The sequence below is a fragment of the Phalacrocorax carbo genome, chromosome 4 (assembly GCF_963921805.1).
Source record: "Phalacrocorax carbo chromosome 4, bPhaCar2.1, whole genome shotgun sequence".
Lineage (NCBI taxonomy): Eukaryota > Metazoa > Chordata > Aves > Suliformes > Phalacrocoracidae > Phalacrocorax > Phalacrocorax carbo.
Window position 1 is genome coordinate 21,140,669 of NC_087516.1, and position 25,936 is coordinate 21,166,604.

Genomic DNA, 25,936 nt, shown 5'->3' on the forward strand with positions numbered 1-25,936 from the left:
TTAGCTTATTTATTATTCTGGGGTTCTCAAAATTAGTATTTTTAAATCAGTTTATTGAGTGATAATTTGATTACACGGTCCTGTTACTGATGCACATCGGAATAGATTTTCCCAGAAGGACTAAGTGGATTAAAGTTCCTTGCATTTACATTGACCAACGAGATGTATGTAGTGCCACGAGCTACTCTACTTAAATGAGGGCTGTGCTGGCTCCTGGTACTGAGCCTGAATTAATGCCTCACCATGCTGAGCACACGGGTAAAATATTCAAGAGTGCAGTAAAACTTCACCTGACTACAGGACTGCTACTATTCCTCAGGAAACACACAGAAAGGAGCCTTGGGGTTGAATTTGCTGTTCACACCCTCTGGATGTGATACCTCAGGCCTGAAAAAGCAGCTTTTTTAACTGTCTCTCAAGCTTTAATGATATGAATCCTGCTACATCATACAAATACAAAGCCACATAAACCACAGCTAAAGATGTTTTTATGCTAATCTGTCTGCACCAAACTGGGTTTGAAGCCCTGTCGCTGCCACCTCTAGCTGAGAAGCAGTTCAAGAAGATGCTGCCTTGTAGCTACTGATTGCAGGAGCTCAGCTGAGGTGCAACAGCTGACTGTAAGAGAAAGCTTAGTCCTTTCCAAGACAAAGCCAGGCAGGTTAATTAAGACTTTAGTAACGATGATGTAAGATATTATTTAACTCGTTATTGAGACAGACCTCATTGCTGGTTACAGTCCAGCTGGCCTGGCAGGTGGCAGCTAGCGAGTGACAGCAGCTACCAACACCTTTGTAGGCTGCTGTCAGGGACCGGCCCCTGCCAGGTGAGCGGTTGGACGCGCACCCAGGGCTGAAGCCATCTCGCAGGCTGCGGGGAGGAGGACGCTTTTTCTCCGCACGCCCTGCAGAAGCGAAGGGCAGAGGGAGCCGGCTGGGCACCTTTGGGTGCCTCCGACCCCGGCGTGGCCAGCTGCTGGTACGCGGGCTGCCAGGCCGAAGGCCAAGACCCGCACGTAGGCTTCCCTTACACTTATTTCCGAGTTCCTTTCCAGCAGTGACACAACATAAACGCTTATTTAGGAAACAGAAGCGGGGCGTGAAGTGTTTGCCGGAGCCTTAGTTGACCGTTATCCAGCCCAAGACGGGCACGGCCCGCAGACCCGAGGAAGCCTGCCAGGTGCCCGGGGAGAGGCGTCAGCTGAAGGCACCACCGGGGCGGTCTCGGCAGCGTGGGGCCGCCTGGGCCAAGCTCCGAGGGGGCGGCGGGGTCCGCGCCACGCCGTGCGGCACGCTGTCCCTCTCGAGTCACCGTCGGCGGTGAGGAACTCTTCTGTGAGGTACCGCTTTCCTTCCGGACGCCGGGGCGGAGGACCGCCGCCGCTGCCGCAGTTGCCTGGTAACGCCGGTGAGGGAGGCGGGGTGCCGCGGCGAAAGCGGTCCGGTGCGGCCGCCCTCCAGCGGCCAGGGGCGCCGCGCCGCGATGCTGGACCCGGACAGCGGGCTCTCCCTCACCATAGCGCGGATCGTGCAGCGGCTGAAGGGCTCCAGCCTCCACTCCCAGCTGGAGCGACAGGCCCGGGTGAGCCCCGACCTGCCGCTGTGCCCGCAGGCCCGCCTCCCGCTCCCCCTCACCGGGGCTTTGTTCCCGGCCGCCGCCCCCGGCCCGGCCCGTGGGGCCTCCGCCGGGGCAGGGGCCCGGGGCCTCCCTTCCCTCCCTTCCCTCCCTCTCTCCGTCCCTCCCTCCCTCTTCCACGGGGCCCGAAAGCGGGCCGGTTGGTTTCTAGAGCTGTATTTAGAGTTTCACCCCCTCGGACTGAAGGGTTTCGCAGTGAATGTGAAGACCGTCCTCTTGAAACCTCACTGCTTCAAATCGTTCCTGAAACGAAGCGCTTTGTCTTCTGATCTCTAATTTGGAAAGCTTTAAGTATCCCCCACTCGTTCCTCCTCCAGAGTGCCCCCGAGAAAATGAGGATTTGCTGAAAGGAAGCGAAAATACATAAGAAACCTACATGAAAGTACATTCTTGCAGCTGGGAAAACAGCTGCTTTTTTATATTTAGTAACTTACCTGAGCTTGAAACCAGGTTTTCATATTTCAGCTGAACTTCATCTAGGATATTTCAGATTAAAATTGTGACAATGGTAATGACCATAATAACATAGTAGTGGTGCTATAACAATTATTGTGCGTTACCAAAATATGTTGGGTTGGGTTTTATAAAATCTTGGGGTTTGGTTTTTGGTTTGGCTTGATTTTGGTTTGGTTTGGTGTCTGTCCCCGACTGTCTGTCCCTGCTCCCCACCCCCGGCCCCCCAAACACTACTTAAAATTGTACCGGCATTTTTAGGGTAGAATGTCCATTGTCTGCCTTAGTTTTGTTAGGTTTTTGAATGAAACATTGTCTTCTTCTCTGAATGTCCCCACAGCTTTCCATAGAAAGTGACATCACTGTGTTCTCATTGTGGTTTTTTTGTTGTTTTTAAATTTGCTGATTTGGTCTCTAAGTGCTTTTTTAAATGTCTGCTTTGCTCCTCTTAACTAGCTGCTCTCTAGATATGATTAAGCAAATGTGCATGACTTGAAGGGGGCTGGAATTATAAAAGAGTTACAGACATTGGGTTTGGCTAAGTGTTGGGGAATTCGGTATCCCAAATTAACAACTCTGTTACTGATTATAATAAACCTGTCTGTACTCACTTCTGCATTTGTTCTTTTGTGTCTGTCTCCCGTGAGGCCTGATTTCACAGTCATTTGATACTTCGCATGTTTGTTTTGGGACACGAGGAAGCTAGGTGTTGTCAGGACTTGGGGTGTTTAAATGCTGCTGGTGGATGACTATTTTGGACAGCCATTTTGTATAGGTGGACACTCTGAGGACCTTAGCACTACCCTTCCATTGCAGTGTTTGATGTCTGAAAGGGCAGTTAAATGCCTAAATCCCCCCCTGACTCTGTAGCACGTCAATTTGCTCAATACAAGCAGAACCTCTGCATAATTAAAGCATAAAGATGACCTATAAAATAAATACAGTGTAATGACCACAGCCAAATCTGTTGTCATAGCTTTGCAGAACAGTGTTTTACAAATTTCTTGGAGAAGAAAAAACCATGTGTATATATAGGTCGGAAGATTACTCTAGTCATATGAAGTACTAAGGGGAAAGAAAATAAACAGGGTAACAAATATGCAGATTGATTCTTGGAGTAGATGTTTGAAGAGTTTGTAATAGAAGATTAAATCAGAGCTATAGTTCAGTGTAGTGATCTGAAGGACTGGAAAGCTTTTTAGGTACATCAGCTAGAGGAATTCTCAGTGTAAAGAGTCATCTTTTGGAGCTTGTAGTTTAAATTAATAGGGCCAAATGTATGCCCTGTTTGTCAGGAATCTGTATGTTCTCCTTGATCTTGAATTTTTTTTTTATTGACCATGCATTTATGTTCTGTCATGTACAGTATAGCCTTTGTTTATTTATAACGCTTGTATAGCCATATTATTACTATAGTATGCAGTTGGAAAGGCCTTGTCAGTGAGTTCTTTATCTTTGCTTCATCCCTTAGTGGCTGTACAGAATTCTGAAGGTTTCTGAATTTTGCTATTCTCTGTATTAAATTAATGCTTGGTTTCCCTCCTATTACATGGGTTATTTCTGTAGTTGTGTTGTCAAATGTGAAGTCTTTGCTATTGCTATGCATCACACTAGAACTCCAGTTTATTGATAGGACATGGTGGGTTTTTTGTCTGCTGGTTAACAGTCAGTTTCTGAACAATGCTTATTCTGCACTGGTTCCAATATTGATCTATAGGTGGTCCATTTTTCTATTATTTTTAAGCTGGTTTTTGGGAAGCATACTGTATTTTGAGAAATCTGTTGAGGCACTGTATCAGAATAAAACTTACTTATTGTTTTGGATATTTATACTGTGGTTATATTTTACCTTTACAAAGATTGCTGTTTATCTCTCAGTGTAGAAACTGACATTGCTGATACTCCTTCCTCAAAAATATTTACCGTCTCTGAGAAAACAGGAGTCAGAATGTAAAGTCGGAATGGATTGTGAAGTCCATTATAATATTGCCTGAAATTTTTGAGAGGTCATGTAGTTTCACAAACAGTATTTTAACAAAAACTCTGTTCTGTAAATTCATTTCCTCTTTGAATGTCTAGGAAGGAGAACTCAAAAATGAACTGTTTGTTTCATGAGTTAATAGAATTTTGGGGAAAATGCAATATCCTGACATTATTTGCGAGAGTTGACAGAGTAGCCCTGTGGTTATGAACTGATCACGCCAGCGCTATGCTTGGCTGTCACTGAGAGCCCAAGCTAGCGTCAAGGACTGCAGTACACAACCTCTTTGAAATAAGTTTGGCATGGGCACCCAGTGATTTGCTGTCACAGCTTTAGCTCTGGGGATACCAAGATTATCACATTTTTGTCCTGAGGATTGAAATAGAAGTAGGGTCATATGCTTGTTAGTGAGGATTTGGAACATAAACGTTATGTTGATTTTGGAGGTTGAGTTTTGGTATGTTGATAATGTGCCTGCAGTTAATACAAAGAGATTAATGCAGGAAAGGGTATAAATGTGTCTGTCTTTTGCTTTGGAATGTCTTCTGAGCATATTTTGTAGTTTGTTTGAAAGGAAAGAGTAACTGTTACAAAGAGCCAAAATATTAGATTGTAGCTTTTCAACAGGTAGAATTGCAGCTGGGGTTATTGGGTATGGGAGGAGAAATCTGATCTCAGTTTCTCAGGCACACCATTCACTGTGTGGGCTTGTAACCAAATTTGTTTGCTTTTGCCTTAATTGTTCCTTTCCCTTTCTGAAATGTAAATGTTTTTAAGGTAAACATTAGTGGTGGTTAGAAAAACTGAGACATGGACATCTTCAATCACAAAATGCAGTTTGAAAAAACTATTTTTTGTGAAATTTTGCTAAAATTCTGTTTTAGGGAAAATCTTTGTCAGTGAACTGACAATAAAAATGGAACAGTTCAGAGACATGAAAAAAGTGTTACCTTTTTAACACATTTTCATCTGCAGACAATTCAGAAACTTTGTTTTTCATCATGTTTGAAGGAAGCCAGGCTTTATTAATTCATTAAGATGAATCAGTCTTAAGCAATCAGTCTGACTCTGAGTTGCCTGGATCCTCTAGTGGCCAGGGGCAAATAACAAGTAAAGTTTTTTTTAAAAAAAGGGGGGAAGGAGGGGCCAAACAAAAGCTTCAGTAGTTTATTCCTAAAGGTCTTTTCTGAGAATGGGGGGTGAAAATAAAATGAAAGATAAAGGTTCTAGATTATGTTTTAAATTGAACAAGACAGACTCACAATACAAAGAATTCCTCTGGGCATTTTCTGCGTAGATGATGTCAGATTTGGTTTTTGTAGGTATGTCTGTAGTGGGACAACTTGAAGAAGAACTTGTAGAAAAACGGGATAATGGCAAAGTAGGCTAAAAGTGGTAACCTGAATGTAAGAATCAGCCCTGACACCCCACCCTACACTGACAATTGAATATTAAGTTTGGGAGTGAGAAAACATTTTAGGAGGTACCTGAAGGCATGATCAAGGTTTGGAGAGGATATACGCTAGGAAATGTCATGATTGGACTTATTGTCTAGAGGAGAGGTTTCTGCCATCACTCTTTGAACAGGCCTGTGACTAATACCACAAAGATTTAAAGAAAATATTAATTAAAGTGAGAAGTAAGAGTCTTCCCAAGACTTCACATGGGGCTAAGAAGAAGAGCTTGCCTTGGGAGCACTAGGAATGTTGCAGCTGGGGTATTGCCCAACTGTGTGCTTCTAAAGGGAGTACAGATAAATTATTCAAAGATGTTTATGTGGAGTGGATGGTCTGAGGATATTATTTTCATGACATTTTTCTCCGACGCTTAAAAAAAGAAATTGATACTGATCCCTACTTAAGTAAAAGATGAAATTAAGGAGAATGTTTCTGTGAAATGTAGCATTTATTTAATAAAACTTAGCAAATAAATGTAGACTCATGAGTCATCGTAGATAATTAATGACTCCTTTTCATGCATTGTATTTAACAAAGGGCCCTGATATCAATCCCCTCCTGATAGAGCTTGTACTTTGGTTTAAATGGTTCAGTAGTAACATTTGCAGTGCAGTGAATTTTTAAATTGAATGCGGTTGTGACTACATTGAACAGATTATGGAGTTCGGAAGCACTGCAAGCTTGATGCACAGTTTTGGTTTTTTGGTTTTTTTTTTAGTAATGCAGATTGTGTGTTTTGCCTCGTGTGTATTTTATTTACAGGACTTAATTTTATATTCAAATAAAACCTAGACAATTCATTAAAACATCAAAATTATATTATTAAAAACATATCTTGCATATGTTGAGGAAGAACATAACATTTGAAGCTATTCATTTCTGTATGAGGCTAATTGAAGCTCTCTGTTTCAACTGCTAGGTTATTTTTACTTGCGTAATAAAGTTCAAAATACTTTTTCCCTTTGTGTAATTGCTGTAGAAATGTATGAGCGTTGGAAAACTGTCAATGTAATCAGGGTTTCATACTTACTGAAATGTGTTTAGTTATGCTCAGAATGATTCCTCTCCCTGTTACAGAAACGTATAAACCAAAACCAAAATTGCTCCCTTAAATCTGTAGGATTTTAAGTGTTTAGGGAGTGTTCACATTGAAATTGTTGTGGTTGTACTTGAAGTGGTTTTTAACAAGTTGGCTTGATACTGATAAAATCTAGTTATTACAGAAAGGAGTATGTGAGAAAAGGTGAATATTAGCTATCATTAAATTTATTTCTGCTAAAGCTGGACTATATTTGGGGTGGTGTGCTTTATTGTAATTTGGGAAATAACAGCAATAAAAGCTAAAAACATTGTGCACTTGTGCAAAATCATAATGAACAGCAATAAATGCTCTGGCAGTATACATACGTGTCTAAAACAGAAAGGCTCTGAAGAGAAGTTATGGTGGATACCTTGTAAAAATATTTAGATGGTGTAAAGTTATTTGCAGAACCGTTTGCAGCAGGATAAAAATACGCATTCACCTGATGCAATTCCACATTTCAGTACAGTTGGATCACTTCTCTGCAGTGTTTATTCTTGTTGAGAAAAGAAATAGTTTAACACTGGAGTTATGCTGGAACACTTTGTTCTGTCAAACTTCCTGTTTGTAGTATGTTGCCTGTCTTCTAGGTAGGTATTTTCCCATACTTCTTTGAGTGCTGTGCCTTGATGGCTCATCTGCCCTCCAGCATGACCAATGCTGCTCCACTCATGGTGACTGAATGCCATTTCCAGATTTAGATGCAAATTTGCAAATAGATTTGTCTCTTTGTGTTCACTTGCTCTACAAATCAATTTACTACACCCACCAACTTTTTCCAACTAGCTCTGTGCCATCCTTTTGCTTGCTTTCAGCCAGATCAATGTTGAATGTCTGGATTTTCTTCCCTTTTGGCATCCAAGTACAGAAAATGTAATCAATTTAGAGTATCACTCATGATGGTGACTGCCCAGATCTCAGCAGGATACCTTACCAAAACCAAACGCAAAGAAGATGTGCACAGAACATACAAAGGATTGGTAGTGGTACCTTAGCTGCCTTTCAGAAGGTTTGGCAAAATTTTGAAGGTCCCAAAACTGTCCTTTCTCTTCTGTATAGCTGAAGGACAAGAGGGTGTCAACAAATGCTGTAGTGATAGCTTGTTTTATGAAGGAATGTCTAATAGGTGGTTGCTTCGTGATTTGCAAGAAGCTGACCAAGACTGTAGATAAACGTGGACACCCAACACCTGAACCCCAGTGCCCTATCTGTAAGAACATGCACAGTGCCAGTTATACTGTAAGAGAAACTGTTAGGCATTAACTTCTATTAAAATCATTTGTTATTCCATGCTGAATTACACTGCATTCATCCCTGTCTCCTTTCAGGACTCTGTCTTGGCCTGACTGAGCCTCTGAATAGCATGATTTCTTCCCTTGCCTTCACGGGTTGCTGCAATATATTGTTCACTCTCCTTTACCCTGCTTGTGATAGCCTCCTGATAGTACCAGATTGTTTTTTTAAAAAGGAAGATACTTGTTCATCGAGATCTATGGATTGAAGTTGGGAGAGTCTGTAGTTCTACCGGAGTATATGCTGCATTTTGATCACGCAGGAAATTAATTCAGTTCACCAATACAAATTTCATCAAGGTACATTTTTCCTAATTAACTTTAGCCAGGCATTTTTATCAGAGCAAATCATAGTAATGCTTTTTATATAAATTAAATTTTGTCACCTTGTACAAGAAAAAAACATAGTGGATGAAAATACAAATGATACTTAGGCAGTACTTTGTATCAAGCAGTTTACGACAAACAAACCCTACCAAAATACCTAAATGTGTTTTTGCAACATAGTACAACACAGAAATAAGTTAGACCAGTTAGTCCAAAGGAAAAATAAGAGTACGGGGGAGACCTAGTCTAGTATTTTTGGAACATCAGCTCTGCTAAGTCTCCTTGATTCCTCAGTTTAGTGCCCATAAACACCCATGTAAATTGCAAAGAGGTACCATTCTGTTAAGTTACAGCAAAGCAATTCTGAAGGGATTTCCTTTCACTTACCAAAGTAAGTATTTTCTCTGGTTATATTACACAGAGCTAGGGTATGTTGTTCTGTGTTAGAACTGGCTGCAGCCGCTGGCTGGGCCATCTGCCAGATTCTCACCTTTCAGGTATCTAATTTCTGATTTGAAAACTGATAAGCAATCCAGTATACAATGAGTCCGCAGCAGTTTCTGTGGCTCTGTAGATCTGCATAGCACTGTAGGAATCTATCAATCATAATCCAGAAGTAAGCAAAAGGAAAAACGGAAATGGGAGAGGCTTTGGCAATTGCATCCTGAAATGACAAGAGTGGGGACGGGAACGCATCCATAATTTGGGGGAGAATTTTTGTATTTCTTACATGAAAACTTGTGTCAGTGTAGAGCATTTTGCAGCCAAGAGAAGGAAAAGGACTCAGGAAACAGGCTAAAAATAAAAAAGTTCTGTTAAAGATTATCATAGGAATATTTGCCACAGGTGCAACAGGGCTAGGAATAGTGAAATAGAACCTGACTGAATAAACAGGCGCGAAGAGCTGGGGGTAACTGGTGGAGATCATGCGCCAGTGTAGTCCTTGGAGAAAGTTTTCCCCGAAGTCCTGTCCCGCTGCCTTTTGGACTGCCACCCTGCTGCATACAAGAGAGTCACATGTTTTTTTGTTCTGCAGCTGGGGAACGGGTTCTATTGGGAACAGCAGCTTACAAGAAAGTCCTCTGTTTATCTTTTGGGCTGACGGGAAAAATGGAAGGTCATCTGTGTGGACTGAACTCCTTTATCCCCCTAATGCAATATGCTGAATCAATTTCCAGGAAACCACCAAAAAAAGATCATCAGGATGAGTGATCAGGTTCAGACCTTCCTCAGTGAGCCAGAAGCTCACAAATTTTACAAATGTGTGAACAGCAGAGAATTAAAATACTATTCTTGTGATTGCATTTTTCTCACTTCTTGCACTGTTTGCAGTGTCAAGACAGTGAACCCACTTTTTAGTGGATTGTAAAGCTCTTCTTTTTATTGTGATTCATCATCTGTCAATGAATTGTATTTGTTAGAGGTTTTTTTTTTGCGCGTCTAAAAAGGATTTTGAAGCATGCGTACGAGGCCCCACAGGTAAACAGCCAGTGGACTTTGGGTTTAAAATTGGCCATATTTAACCCAGAAGACAAAGTTGAACATTTATAAAGTGTGCTCAACAACTTCTGAGGAACAGTAACGCACAATCTGCCCAGTTTGATGCACGTTACTGTATTTAAAATGTATACAGGAGAGGTACAAAACCACTGCCTTGCAGCAGAAAAAAATTAAACTCAGCCTGACGTACGTCAGTCCAAAACAGACGTAGGACTCCCCATCAAAGTAGGTTCAGAAGGAATCCTTCATAAGACATTCCTTGAGGCTGTTGCTTAGAGGGATATTTTGCGAGCTGCCCAAGAAGTCCCATGAAAATAATTTTCTCCCTGCCTTTACTGATGATCCTTTGCTTGCCTTTACCATTGTGCTGAACAGGGTATGTGTCATTTGACATGAGAGTTATGCAACTCACCACACCTTATGGTTTGTGCTTATGATCACCTTTCTTTCTCAGAAAGCATGCTTACAGTCCCTTTGTATTGCAGTTGGTAAACCAAATACAAAAGCCATCCTTAGCTGTAATGGCAAGGTGACTTAAGAGCAGAAGTGCTGATTCTCTGCATTACTCACCGTTCCCCCTTCCAACTAGGGAAAATGGAAAGATTTCCTTAGAATTCTGCATCATGAATTCATCTCGAGCAACTTTTCCAGCAAGGTGTGCAGCACAGCAAATACCGTGTTCTGTAGGTGAACTGTAAGACAAATGATAGGATTGTGGAGCTTGTTAGTTGGGTGTGATGGACCTAAATTAGCATGCCATGCTGTCAACAGTGCGGTTAGGGCTGGCAAACTGCACAAGCTGGTGAAAGTTAGTTTTTAATAGCAGCAAAACTTACTGCAATATGCCTACAGCATATTGCTGAGTAGCTTTTGGTAAGAGATATCTCACATTTCTAGGTAGGTGATGTGTCCATATGCTTCTAACGTATGCCTTGAGCTGTCATGGCAGTGGAGTAAGTTGCACACAGATCTCCCAGTGTTATTTTTGAGTTAGCAGCCAGGGTTGCTATTTTCTAAACCTCTAGCTCTGTCCTCTGGTGTTAATCAGCTATTGCCACACTCAGTATTTTAGGAAAATAAGTATTAGAAGTAACTTCACAGAAACTCTTGGGTTTCTGATTGTTGTCCTTTTGGACCTTTGTGGTCTATTTGTTTTCTACTCTTGTTCTGACTATGGAAGAAGGAGATGCTATAGCAGCTGCTCCTTCTGTTGCTGAAAAATCTGCAGCAACATCTGCTTGGTAGTGTCGTGGTACGGTTGTAAAACTGGTTGGTGCCTAATAGTCTGTGTTATGTGCATTTCATTACAAGAGTCTTAATAACCTGGTAGTCACAGCTGCAGTGAGGAATGCTTGGTCCACAGTTTTTATTTGAAGTTTGAAGATGGAATTTCATATCTGAAAGAGGTGAACTGTGGGAGGTTAAGTGAGAAGTTATGGAACATATTCAGTTTGATTCTTTCATGTAAAATATAGTGAGTGGCTTCTGGTTATTTACTTGTGTGCCTTATGACCAATCTTTTAATGTGTAGGGTCCAGCATTTATGCTAAGTGTGTAGGGTACTTGCTCAGAATATTAAGCATATATGTCACTGGATACTCCCTCTTCCTCCTCTCTCCTTCCCCACGTAGAGCTTTTAGCGCTGATATAAAAGCAAAGACATTGAGTCAGGAAAAAGTTGATTTTTTTTTTTTTTTTTGGCTGCAATTACCCTCGTCAAGTCAGTAGGAAGCAGTTTGCTTTGTGCGTAACCTTAAGCATGTATGCTTCTTTTTCATAACTTAAAATACACAATTTACTTGCTTTTTAGTGCTTGCTCGATGCTTATTAATTTATTAATTTATTTATTTTTTATATTAGGTTAGCCTACACAAACCAGAAATTAAACTGGAATCGCTAAAAGAAGATATTAAGGATTTTCTGAAGACGTCAGGTTTGTAAGACTTCATTGATACATTTGTGGATAGTGTAGATCAATATAAGAATATGTGTGACATACATGCTGAAAATAATAGCTTGTGCAGCTTGCTGTCTAGTTGCTGACAGTAGCCAGAAGCAGATATTCAGTGATTTGAGGTTATTAAATGAGAGAGAGAAAATTAAAATGGAAAAAAGTTCTTGGATTCCAGCAGCATTTTGAAAAACATACTATGCATGTATTGTGAATAAGTGTGTGAAAAAGTGATTTTGTCATTTTATAAGATACTGGTAATTTTTTTTGAAAGTTCTGAATGATACAGGAGTTCAGTCACTTCTGAAAATGGAAATTAGCATTCATGGAGGTACTCTTGAAAATTTTACCGTTAGCTAAGTCTCCAATTTCCATTGGAAGTTGTAGGCTACGTAACTATAACGTGAAGATTTGATGATAAGAGATATAAGATTTATAATCATTAGGAATGCTGTGCCTATTAATATTTATAGTTGTTTTAATAATACGATGACTTTGAAAAAATAGCATATAATTATTTAACCAAAACTGTGTTGTAATTATTTCATCTGTATATGGAAATAAAGGTTATTCAACCTTTATACAGGTCCCAACTTGCAGTGTTTCCTATCTTAATTAGGTTAAGGTTTCTTCATCTCTTCCTGTCTGTCTGGTGGGTAGACATGAATTGAGGCAGGACAGAAAACTCTCATGACTGTAAAGCAGCCTCTGATTTATGTTCCATTATTATTAATTCCTAAAGTTGTTTTCTGGATATTTTTTTATTTTAACAGGTTGGGAAAAGAAGCTTCAGAATGCTGTTTATAGTGAACTCAACGTGTGAGTTTATTTAGTATTTTTTTTTAATAAGTTCTACTCACATTATTTACTTTTGATTCATTTGTATATATAGATGGAGGATGTGTTACTATTATCTGCAAGATCTGTCATACCAAGGGTGCCTGCTTAATTTCTGTTTTTAAAGTGCCATTATTTCTTTTTCATCTTAGTGAAAATATTGGACTCAAGTACATTTTAAAGATTGAGTGAAACAAATATCACCATGTTTTTTAGTTACTTCAGTAATTTCTTTGTTGTTTTACTTCCAAAGGTACCAACAGTCATCATATAATACTTCCGTAGCTGAGGTAGTTGCTGCAAAGTAATTTTAATTATTTTCAGATGTTTATGACAGCATTGCACATATTTGTTGCATTAATTATTTTTTTAAAATCTTTAAGATATTGGATCTCTAGACTTACCAGATCAGTGCTCATCGTCCTTGGGATCTGCTTATAAACCAGCTAAAATTTGTGAAATTCCCTTTTTATAATTGTTTAGCAGACTTTGGGTTAGACTTCTGGGAAGCGTAAGTTACATTTTTACATTTTACTTTACATTCTGGCAAGGTGGAAAGGTTAATTTCATAACAGGTATGGCCATAAGTGCAACGGCATAATAAGAAATGTGTATGCAAATCTATTTGTGGTAATTTAAATAAGCTTATTAGAGTTACCAGTTTTGAACAATGTGTCTTAGTAGTATGAGTGACTCGATTCAGTAAAATACTTGTAAATGTATCTGTTAGTAAGGATTCATCTTCATCGTATCTTTCAGTGGAAAAATATTTACCTGTCTTTTGGACTTATGCTTTCTTTGAGGTCATGGAAATAAGCTGGAAACAATAATGAAATTAGCCCTGGAAAATTGAAATTAGCTCAGAATACTGTGATTTCATGAGCATTGTGGAATAGCCAAGAAACAGCATTGCTGAAATCTGTTAGTATTGATTCCATTTTACACATAGGCACGGAGTTGTCCAGAAAAACTTAGCAGCAAGCATAAGAATGACCTTACCAGTTAAAAATGAGAAGAAATTTGGAGAGGGTTTCCCAAAATCAGATGATAGAATCTGATTGAATATATATTAAAAAAATGAAAATTCAGACTAACTGTAAGAGGATCTTTGTGTAAATTTTCTTTCCAGAAAGACATTTGAGACAGTTAAAATGGGTGAAGTGTTTGGCAATAACTCATTGGAAATAATCTGCGCTACTAGAAGACAAATTTGTGGTTTGTTTTAGGTTTTGGTTTTTTTTTAAAGTTTTATTGCGGCTTTTATATTTTGGCATAATGCAGTTTATGAATGGATATTCAACTTTGCTTAGGTCAACACCACAATGTTCTAATTGCTGTGGACACATATGTGTTCACTATTGATTTTTAAAAGGAAATCCTCAAAAAAAAAGTTCTCTTTTTAAAAAATATAATATCCTGTATAGTACAAGTTCCAGGGAGTCATAACGATGACATGATGTGAAGAGGATACACTTCTAAAATACCTGTGTTGTTCATAGGAATGTTTGATTTTATTTTACAAATATGTGAAATGATGAGGAAATATTATTTGTAATATAAGAAGAACTCATGTTGAAATGTTATTAATACTTACATATCTTTGTTTGTGTCCATAGGAAAGGATGAGGAAGAAATACTTCTAAAAATAATGCTTATTTTTAGTTCTTGATCAGCATACACAGTGGTTTTACTAGTGCTGTCATGAAAGAAGTTACATTTAGGTTTACAAATACAGAATTAAGCAAAATAAAAATATGAACATTTAAAATATACTATACTTTCTTTAAGGTTTCCTTCGCCCTGTCATCCTGCAGCACCACCTGAGCATATGAAAGAACCGTTAGCTTATATGAGGAAAGCACAGGTTGGTTGTTACCAATTTTACCATTCATGTCAGATCTTTGATTAGACTATTTGAGATTTATTCTCTATAATGTTATTGTACAATTTCTAGTTTTGTATACCTTAGGAAAAATACAAGTTTGTAATTGCATCAAAGTTAATAATAATGTTTTCTATGTGACATTTTACATACGTAGAAAAAATGCTCAAGTAATTCTCCAGCCATGAAGGAAGTAGGATGTAGTGGCAGGTAGGTGAATATAGTAGAATAGAAACAATATGAAATATGTCAAGGAGGAGAATTTGATTTTGTTGGGAAGAAGAAAAAACGTAGGTAAAGGTCATTTTACTTAAGGTTCCAAAAATACTGTTATGAGACGCTGGCAGGCAGTTTGGTAATGAAAGACAACAGGCTGCAGAGATAGCAAGATCTTCGGGAAGAAGAGATTTATTTAGTACTTAGAAATGTGAAAGGAAGATGAAAAGTATAAAGCTAAGGAGCGTAAGGTGTATTGAAGGAGAATAAGAGAAACCAGACAATAAAAGTTTAAATGAGGATTTTTGGTATCAGGAAGAAAATATTTTTGCTTCATTAGTTGTATTTTTTCACCAATACATGTCATTTGAAATAAATTTTAAAAATTCACATAAAACCATTAAAAAATGCTTCCAGAATATGATCTAACCAAAATATCTGAGGTAAGGATAAAATTGTGTTTAACTCAGCTGTGCCTGGAAATATAGCGCAGTGTTCTTTTACAAGGTGTTTAACAAATTGTGTTACTTTTTCAGTCATGTTGTTGCATATTCCAGTTAAGTCTTATCTTGCTGTCCTGGGTTTCAGTCTTTAGCATTTGGGGACAAAGATTGTATTAAATAAGTTTTCTTCTGTGATGTGAAATGTAATGCCACAATTTACTGCCTGAAAATAATCACTCTTATCAGTTTACTAATGCAAAAACCACAAAGGCGTATCTATGTGTATGTTTGTCTAAACCAGTTTCATTGGTTATTATTTTATAAAAGTGTATACAATACTTACAGTAACCAATATTTTTAGCTATATGTAGAAAGGACTGTTTTTCTAATAGTTTAGGAATAAGTAGAAGTCCTATCTTTACTAGTTTCAAAATTTCATAGCCCTGTTTCAAAGGGTATTATGCATCCCTATCCTCTGGAGTGGGTTAACCCTGGTAAGTGGCTCAGCCGCTCGCTGACTGTCCTGCAGCAGAATGGGGGAGAGTATCACAAGTTTTCTCACTTTTGCCCTTCTATTAAACTGTCTTTATCTATCTTAATCAGGTAAAGCAAAATCCATGCACACAAGCAAAGCAAAACAAGGAATTCATTCACTGCTTCCCATGGGCAGGCAGGTGTTCAGCCATCCCCAGGAAAGCAGGGCTCCATCACCTGTAACAGTTACTTGGGAAGACAAACGCTATTACTCCAAACGCTCCCTCCCCCCCCCCCCCCCCCCCCCATCATCTTCCCCCAGCTCTATACACTGGGCATGATGTCCTATGGTATGGAGTAGCCTTTTGGTGAGTTGGGGTCAGCTGTCCCAGCTGTGACCCCTCCCAATTTCTTGTGCATCCCCAGCCCACTCACTGGTGGGGTGGGATGAGAGGCAGAAAAGGCCTTGATGCTATGTACAGACTGTTCACCAATAGCCAAAACACTGGTGTGTTATCAACATCATTTTGGTCACAAATCCAAAACACAGGACCATACTAGCTACTCTGAAGAAAATTAACTCTATTCCAGCCAAAACTGGTAGATCCTGTTTCAAATTCTTTCTTGAAATAAAACTCTTCAGTAAAGACATGAATCCTTTTCATAGAGAAATACTGATAAATGGTGATAGTTGTGAAATAGTAATAAATACACAGTTAAGGATTTAACATATTATCTAAAATTACTGAGGTATGTGTGAGCATTTGATTTTCAAGATGAACGCTGTTTATCACTGTAGGTAATAGGTCCATAAGGAAACAACCATGATCAGATCAGTTGAATCACAACTAGGTTCAATTGTGTTACTCTCTCTGATTAAAGAGCAATAAACAATGTAAAAAGCTTACGAAGTCAGTGTTGCCATGATTTTGTTTGTTTTGTTTAAAGTGTTTGGAAATAGCTAAGATGCAAATATACACGTTGCTACAACCTTTTGGGAGAGAAATAAAAGTGGAAGCTTACCAATTTACTTCGATTAGCTATCAGAAATCTAATCAATGTTTTAAGGGTAGAAGACTGATTTTGTTTTATTTGGAGGTAGATTTTTTCACCTTATTTGTCTTTTAGCATCACAACAGTTGGAAAAGAATATTTTGGTGCTATCAACAAAATTTGTCCTGGCAGAAACATGTTTTCTATATAAGTCATAGCCTATCTTTTTTTTCATGCACAGCCACTGTTTAAGATGCTGTTTCCATTGTTACAAGCTCATTGATGTTTTCTTTATCTTTTACTATCTTAATTAATTTTGCTGTATTTCAGAATTCTGGAAAGAAGGATAATACTCTCTGAAAACCACCTTACTTTTATATCAGTTATTAGAATTACTTTGAATCAGTAATTAAAACCATATTAGTATTTTTCTAGAGTAGATATTAAACTGTTCATAATTAACCCTTTTTTTTTCCTCCCCAAATTGCTTCTGTTTTCTCATTCTTGGGTGGCAGACTGATGTTTTTATACTGTATTCTCTTCCCTACCTCAAAAGAAAAACCGCTTTCTATGAAAGGATAGAGCAATGAATAGTAATGCTGTAAATCATTCATGTAGTTGTGGTGTTGTCCTGTGTAGAAAAAGTGCTGTCATTAATATTTACATACCTTTGAATGTAGCATAATGTATATTTTCTAATCAAGTGTGCTGGAGGTCTGGGCCTGTGTTTTGGTCCAGATAAATCATTGAGTACAGCTGCTTTAGTCTGTCATTGTTTAGGTCCTGCCTAGACAGAGAAATACTAGGTCTTTTTTTTTGTTTCCTGAAAAAATGGCAGATATAATATTTAGTATCTTTCTTTAAAACATAAGGTTATTTCACATCTCTGATATTTTCTCTCTATTTGATCTGGTTACAGTTTTGGAGAGATAGCTCACCTCTTCCCGCCTTGTTAAGCTGCAGAGTTATTGCTTAAACCCTATGCATCTTAATGCAGACGAAGTATTAGCACTAGATCCTAGGACTGAAAATTTGAACTTTGCTAATTTGTTTTACCTGCCCAGCAGAGGCTGATGTGAGTTGAAATATTCCTGAATCCATTGAACTGCTGTATTGGCTATTTTCATTTCTACATTTTGATGAGATGAAATGATTGCAGACCTCTTCAACTCTTTGTTTTGCTCCCAGAGTTGACTGGGAAAGCCTTTGCTAGGATTAGGACAAGCCTGCTGCAAATAGCAATGAAGAAATGAAACGGACAACATAAAAATAAGAGCAAAAAGAGCTACAAAGAAGCATAAGAAGCTGCGTCTGAAGAATTGTTAGGAAGTATTTCCACAGTCTGATACCTCCCATGAAGCTGTCTTTTAGTTGTATCATATGTAGATTTTACAAAATTCACAACAACCCAAATGCTGTAAATCTCAACAAGAACTTTTATCATTATAGTCCTGTAATATATCATTCATAAATTTGCACTGCTATGTTTTAATCCATACAGATCCTTTTTCCAGGTTTTAGCTGTAAGCTAGGAGCTTGTTTCAGGGGTTTGAGAGAAATGTTAAACAAGTAAACTTGAGGAGGAGATAGATGAATAAGAAAGGATGCCCTGTTGTCCAGTTACAAAGCATAAGGAGTAAGACAATGGGAAAGGAGCAGCCAATTCTGTGTCAGAGTAAGTCTGCCTGGTGCCAGCAGCTGCTTACCACAACAGGAGTGGGAAAGGTGGTGTTCTCCAGAGGGAGGCAACATTAAATTAACTAGCTATCTTCAAAGTAAGCTGAGATGCTCTACTGGCTTTGGAGAATCCATGTTGTTTGAGTTAATAATACTTATTTTTACTTGATTTCTTTAAAGTTTTGTTCCATTATTTCTAAAGTTGTCTCCAATGAAAAAATGATAGGTTTATCTGAAATTTGTGCAGTCAGAAACATAACTCTGGTGATCTTTTGCGATACTGTATACCTTCCTGAAGGAACGGGCAGTTCTTAAAACTAGGGTGCTGGAGTACATTTACAAAAATGAGAATTCTGATGTACTACTTCAGGAAATCTTGAGGGTAATTCAGTGTGTTCTACCCGAGTAGCATCAGCTGGTTATCTAAATATACAGGGACCTGAAAAGAGAAACTGTTCTCTGGCGGGCTGCAGTTCAGAATTCTGGGAAGGTAGAAGACCATAATTGTCTGTGTTTTAACCTGTTTGTCCCTTGCTTCATTAGATTCCTTTCCTCCATGCTTCTAGCCAAATCTGTGAAGATCTTACTGAAGTAGAGCTTTGCTAAAGCAAATCCTTTCCTCCCAGTGCTTAAATTTTCCTATGTTCCTCTTTGTTCATTTTCAGATCTTGCATTTTGAAGAAAGTCCATACATAAACAACAGCCTTGATTAGAAAATTACCTTGAAGTACATTTCTGTATTTGCTGTTGACATTCTGGTTGGTTTTTTTGACCAGCTAGGACCAGATTCCCCATGTTGTACATGCTATATGGTCACACAATCAAAAAAGCATTCTGACCTGTAGGATTATAGTTACGAGCTAGAGAACTCCCCAGTCCTATTTAAAATAAGAGTAACATTACAGCTGATTTCAATAAGAGCGTGGGTACTAGGAACTTTCCAAAGTATAATAGAAATGTTCCTATCCATAGCCTAATTTCCTCCAGAAGAGTTAAATAATCCCTAAAGGACAAAAACCAGCTAAATTATTTTCTTTCTTGAAAAAGACTGGTAGACTCTGAAAAAAAATAATATTACAATGTTACATACTCTAATGCTGTGACTGCTAAAGATCTGCTTAAAATGTCTTATTTCAATAGTCAATTCACCTTTCCTAGTTTCTAAATCTCTTTGAGAAAATAGACTTGAGTGCTTGAAGAGTAGGTAAAGAAAAATGGTGCTTTCTTTGAAAAGTATTCAAGTCAAAAGAAATTTGATAACATTTTTATTATTCCTAAAAGAATTTCTGTTTCTTGCTACAGAAGTTGGAGTACAAGATATTCAGATCTCCTTTAGATCATGTATTGATCTGGTTTCTTGTGTCCTAAATTAAGTTATGCCTCTTATCAGAGGCCAAATGAAAAGTTCATGAGCATCAGAATGAAAGTAGTACCAACACAGTTTCTGTATTTCTCTTCTTTTTGAAATTTACAAGTTTTGATTAGAGAAAATGTACCAAATAAAATCTGTGTCCAGAGACCTTGAATTCTACCACCTGCAGAGTAGGTCTTATTAGGTATACTCTGAAAGAACTTTAGGATTCATTACTGTGGAAAAAACTGTAACTAATCCTGGCTAGTTTATGCAGTTGTGACTTATTTCTGTTTAGTTTATTTGTTGCCCACCCAGTTTCATTTAACTGCAGTGAAATTTATAAATTACTTTGCTACAGGATAAGATAAATTTGATTTGTAATAGACATGTTTGAAATTGTTACCAAATTGCAGTATTGCCTTCCTCAGTTTCAACTATTTTACTGAAGGTTATCACTGTAACCATAGCAATCCTGGAAACATGTTTTCTTAGTGATAAATATCTTCATAAAATTAGTGGAATCATCTTGGAAAATTTATTGTTCCCATCAATGAAATGACTTTATGAACTCTGCCTCTGGCTTTTATTTCAGTCAAGGATCCTGCGTTCTGTTTCTGCTCACTGCAGGTAACTGCTGTCCTGAGGAGGGGGGAGGGTGTCTTGCTTGGAGAGGCTGTGTAACCCTCACTTCTGTTTTGACTTGGTTGCTTTTATTTGAACATCTTTTACTGGGCAGAGTCTTGAAGGCTGAATTATGGCACAGTTTACGAGTATCCAGAAGTGATTTATTACTAGTATGTTGCATCCCCAGTGCAATAAGCAGGTTAATGTCTGGTCTGGCAGTTGTCAGTCACACCAAGAATATCAACCTTTGAGTTCCTTGGAACGAGTGGTTCTCTGTTGCAAACCTGCCATCTGCCTCCTTTGTAGCTTTTATATCTTGAGGCATATCCATGCTTCTTTTTTGATTTTTAAACTGCTACTAACACCTCTGCATTCTCTTTATTTCCACTTTCTTATCCTACGTGGCTTGGTAGCCTTCATGCTCTCTCATTTCTCATTTCCTCCAGCCACAAAACCCCACTTCTCAGCAAAACAGGGTACTGTACATGCTCTACACCACCCCTCTGTGAGAGAATAACCAGTTTGTGGCATGGTGTTGTGTAACTGCAGTGTATGGAAGGCATTTGAATATGATAATACAGTTAAATAAAAATATTTTACAGAATATTATAAAAAATACTGCCATTTGGAAAACATTCCTTACAATTAATACTCAGATTTTTAGTTTATGCAAGAGAAGGTGAAAGGATGGCTTGATTGTGAGAAGAAATTTCTGGTGAAAGATAGCTATTCCATTTGATGGAAAAGGTAATGAAAGTACCTTGTAAATGGAAGTGAAAATGAAACAATTATAGACAAGATATCATTTTTATTTTTTTAACAGAACATTTGAACATCTGCCCTTCCCTTCACTTGCTTCCTGTCTAATAAACTGCATCCTCTTTCAGACAGAACTTTAAGTTTGAGGAATATGTGGTTAGACAGTAACTAACTGTTGTAGAATTTGTGTCTAGAGCAAATTACAAGTAATAAATAGAGTTAAATTACATTAAGAGGAGCCTTTGCATTCATTTTATTGGGGCCTGACTCATCATCCACAGAAAACTAAATTAATTATAAAACCCACCAGTGCTGGTGTAATCACGGAAGCGAAATCCTAAATCAGTTGACTGGGAAGTCAGTACTAGTTGGCATTAACCTCAGAGGAATTATCCACGGATTAGGCACCATATGGTACGTTTGAAGTCTAATGCAATGGTTGGAAGAATCTGATTGCTCTTTAAGCTGTCCACTTGCTACTGAGGTATTGTCTACTTCTGGTTTTCTCTTTGATTAGAGAACTATTTGCTAAGCTTTATTTTAGAAGAGCTATTTTTCTGAGCATTACGGAATACCAAATTTCTAAGTTTTTAACTTCTGAGAACATCTAAGATACCTTTTGTGGAGAAAAAGACTTGCACACTCTTCAGGTCACAAAGTGGAGAAGACATTCTCTGTACAGTTGATTGTTCTGCTTTATAATAATTTGAAAAAATTGTTAAATTTTGACATATAAGGAAGCTTGATCATTAGGCATGTGTCACAAATCAGTAGTTGTGAAATACGTGCTTTTTGGAGATCTGAAATGTGAACAACTCATTTTTCTGTTTCTTTATTGTGATGTAAATGATGAAATTGTCTGCTCTATTGTTTCCATTTAAACAAAGATGTAAATATTCTCTTAACGTTTTTGCAGGTGTCTGTCAATGACTCTTGCTATCCTTTCTTATATATGACTTTTAAAAGCTGCTTATTATTACATGATAAATGCAGTGGGAGGAAAAAGAAATTCCGGGTAGTTTAATGTTTTTGTGCATTTTAGGGAAGCTGGGAGAAGCGAATCCTAAAAAGTTTAAACAGCATGTGCACAGAGCTCAGTATCCCACTAGCACAGAAGGTAACGTATTATTAACTTTCTGTTGCCAAACTGACATTTTTTTGAAATTAAGCCTCTTCTTGCACACTTGTAATGTAATGGTCATTTTGCACATGGTTATCAAGAGCTGCAAGGCTGGTATCCAAATAATTTTAATACAGGATAATTTTCACAGATAGTGGCAATGTATGCATCAGCTCAACCTGGGAAAAGATGAAGTCTGTAGGCAGATATTCCTCTTTGCTGTTGCAGTATTTAGCCTCTTGAGGGAGCAGCACGTTGGAAAGCTAATTGCTATGCTCATTGCCCTTAATAGAACATTTTTGTGTGCAGTCTTGGCTGCATAACTTCTAGCTGCATAGCCTGTACACAATATACTTTGTGTGCTGCAGAAAGCTATAGCTGAACTGGTACTTTAGGAGGCAGAGATACCGGTACATCACTAATTTTGATTGTCATTCATTCAGTTCTCTTTTGGTTTGGTTTTTTATTAATTTAGAAGCTTTTATTTTAAAGATCATGGAATTGGGGAATAATGTTAGAACGTTTTGTTATTTATTTTTCTCCTGTTCTGTATCTATGATAGGTAGCAGAACCTCTATGGTTCATCATATGAGATAAAGGATGCAGTTGTGTTTGTTTGCTTTTCATGACTGTGCCAGGGACGGGAATTTGTCCAACAGCTCTATGGAATGAACAGTCAATCTTCAGTAGTATGAAACTGACTACTAAATAGCATAAAATCCATTAGTAAACACATGAAACTCTTTAGTGGGCTCCTTTTTTCTTTGAACTGGAACTTGGACTTCCTACAGGAGAATATAACTTCAGGCTGGGGATGATTTGTAAGCAAGCTAAGTTTGTGTTGCTAGTGCAAACTATTTTTTAAAGTGTTGTATTGATTTATGTTTTTGAAATAGGCATGTTTTTACTGATTCTGTTAAAAAAAGAAGCGTTACTTTCTTGTGCCTTTCAGAGGCCTGTAAGTGAACAGAAAGAACTGCTTAATAAATGGAATGAAATGGGAACTGATGAACCAGGTAAGGTTAACTAAATTTATGTCCATTAAATTTTTGTACACAGAAAAATAGCATACACATCATATCAGTCAAAGACTGGTGTAATGACTTCAAGGTAAACTGATTTAAATATTTTTTTCTCATTGGTAACGTGTCATTATGCATAAATAAATACTTAATTGTTATTTTGTTTCAAGTTCTTGTTGTAACTTTTGAATCGTCACTGAGAGGTTATGATATAATAATCCTCATTCCAGTGCTTTAGAGATTTATACAGCTAGGGCACTCCTCTTAGTGTAAACTCAGGCTAATAGAAAGAAAATGTTCAGAACTATGGATAATTGAGCTCAGATATTTTATTAACAAAAGATAAAAATAACACTTGCACAGAATAGTCAGCCATGTTATCCTTTGGGAGAACAAGGCTAAGTGTCGCCTTAGTTCGTATCCAAGTTCCTCAAAAGAAGTAATTTTGCAAAGGTACTAGTTTGTATTGCGGTACCACCTCTGTGATGGCAAACACTTTTCCTGGATTGTATATGACAAGTCCCTGTTTTTTATTTCACAGCAGTACATTTAATTCAACAGTGTATGCTCTTAAAAAAAACCCTTTTTTGTATATTTTATCTGCCCTGTGTCTAAGCATGGTTCAATCTAAAGACTTATGTGGAATAAGTAAAAAGCTTCCTGTGACTACTTTTCACTTACTTGGGGTTTACAAAACTAAGGCACTAACAGTAGCATGATCTTGGAGGATAGGTGGTGGTTGTAGCCATGATATCTTCGATAACGTTATTTTAATCTTTGCTCTAATATGTTATTGAAGTTGCTAGATTGTGTTACAGCTATGGGAAAATGGCATGGTTTTTTCATCTCTTGGTTTTAACATAGCATCATTGATATCTGATTTCAGATTTAAGTCTCTTCCGGCCTGTTTATGCACCTAAAGATTTTCTTGAGGTATGCATTTATGAAACAGTATCTCAGCCATTGACTGGGAAGTGGAAAAAATAATTAAGTGTATTTCAGACAAGTTGTCCTTTATAGCAAGTGAAATTTGGGATGTGTTTTATGAGTCCGTGTTTTGTTTACAAAACAAAATGCTATTGTCTTTTTTTTCTTTTTTTTGTACCTTCATTTTTAAATTGTACTTGTGGTAAACTTCGGAGAAAGAGAAGAACAATCACTTTGGAGCTAACTTTTTTCCTCTGAGAGCAATTCTCCAACTGATTTAATAAATTGTTTTACATTTTAAATTGCAGTATGTTAAGCTGATGAATTGCAATATGTGAAGCTGATAGACTGGTGGTAGATAGGAGGCCTGTACGCAGTTGAAACTGTAGGTTATCTATGAAGTCTGAAAAATCAAACATGAAACTGAACTTTGTGGAATTTGGAGGCTTTTGTCTGTAATGAAACCAAACCATTAAAAAAATGGTGACTGCTGAACCTTTTAAGTCAGAAATGACAGTAGTACTTATCATTTTGTATGGTTCAGGCACAGAACACCTTAGTAAGACAGAACTTGCTTTGCCAGCTGTTGCTAGAATAGGCATGGAGGACAGACACTAAACATTATTGATGACAGTGAACTTATTGGTGACAAGTGGGAGATTTTGCATTAAAATGTGATTGAAAATAAAATTTAAAAAATCCGTATCTGACTATCCTGTGAGTTACTCAGGAAACAAATTGATTAGAGCATGATGACAGTGTAGAATTATAGAGTTAAGATGGCCTCCTCATTTACAGAATAAAACTTAGAAGTCTAGTATTGAATTATCAGTCCGAATTAATGCATTAATATTTTGATGTGATTCAGTGCAAGATTAGTGGAATGTCTTTTGTAGTGGTAGAGGAGACAGTATTTATGATTGAAGTTTATATTGTTTCATGGTTATGAATTGTGAATATATTTCTGAATCCAACAATAAACTTTCTATCCATTTTCTTACATTTCTGAAAAGCTCCTTTTGTTCTGTTAGTTATAATAATATTGGAAATTTTTTATTTATTCTGTTTTCCATCACTGTACTAAAAGCCAAGTTGTGTATTTAATCTTGAATCTGTAAATAAATCCATCTTCACCTGCAAGGTCACTTTTTTCTTTCATACTGTTTTCTTTCCAGAGCTTGCAGTCTCTTACATTAATCCTTTAATTTACAAGTCTGACAGTGAGTTTATGTGGTATTAGAATACGTACAAATCTGAGAATTGTAGAGGTAGGATGTGTGGAACTATTTCTTAAGAGCTGGAAACTCATCTTAGAAAGAATCCTTACCAGCTGAACATTATAATATCAAAATCTATACCCATGGAATAACAGTATGTAAGAGGGTGTAAATGTCGTTATAGATCAAAGTTACTTATCTTGACATTATGATTTCCTGTCTCTTGAATTTTATCCTTATGTTAGGTTTTCAATTCTGTACCTTTTTTTTTTTTAATTAAACAAAATAAGGTATTTTTCTGTATTGGCATTTAATAAGAAATTATTTTAGTAGCAAATTATGTAGCACTTTGACTGAAAGATACGTGGGATTGCCAGTGTAAGAATATTGATGAAAATTCTTTCAGAAAAAAAGTAATTCTGAAGAATATCCTGGATATTGTAGCCATCAGAAATATACTCTTGGCGTTTGAATGGCTTTAATGCTAAAGTGATTTTTAATCAAGACAGTACTATGTAGCCAGCACTTAATCCCATATATCAAAAGTGTTTTCTCCTTTTTTAATTTAATAATTTAGGCTTACTTTTCAAAGTAGAATATGTTTGCTTCCTTAAAAATTTGGCTTCTTTTTGATTTTGAAGATGTTGAGATATAATTCGGTAATTTGGACGTATATATACGATAGTTGCAGGAAATGGTTTTATGCTGAACATA

At 37.5% G+C, this 25,936-nt stretch overlaps 1 protein-coding gene across 3 annotated transcripts in view; it reads left to right on the forward strand.

Moving 5' to 3' along the window:
• Positions 1–1,402: 1,402 nt before the first annotated feature.
• The window catches only part of TBC1D19 (TBC1 domain family member 19), a 52,019-nt gene continuing 27,485 nt past the window's right edge, over positions 1,403–25,936 (forward strand). The window contains exons 1-7 of one of the 3 annotated variants that reach the window (XM_064449260.1): positions 1,403–1,581; positions 11,587–11,659; positions 12,451–12,496; positions 14,303–14,378; positions 21,979–22,053; positions 23,009–23,072; positions 23,965–24,011. In XM_064449260.1, coding sequence (XP_064305330.1) covers positions 1,483–1,581; positions 11,587–11,659; positions 12,451–12,496; positions 14,303–14,378; positions 21,979–22,053; positions 23,009–23,072; positions 23,965–24,011 — 480 coding nt within the window. In that variant the 5' untranslated portion in view covers positions 1,403–1,482. The remainder of the gene's footprint in view (positions 1,582–11,586; positions 11,660–12,450; positions 12,497–14,302; positions 14,379–21,978; positions 22,054–23,008; positions 23,073–23,964; positions 24,012–25,936) is intronic. The other 2 variants (XM_064449258.1, XM_064449259.1) reach the window with 2 other exon arrangements.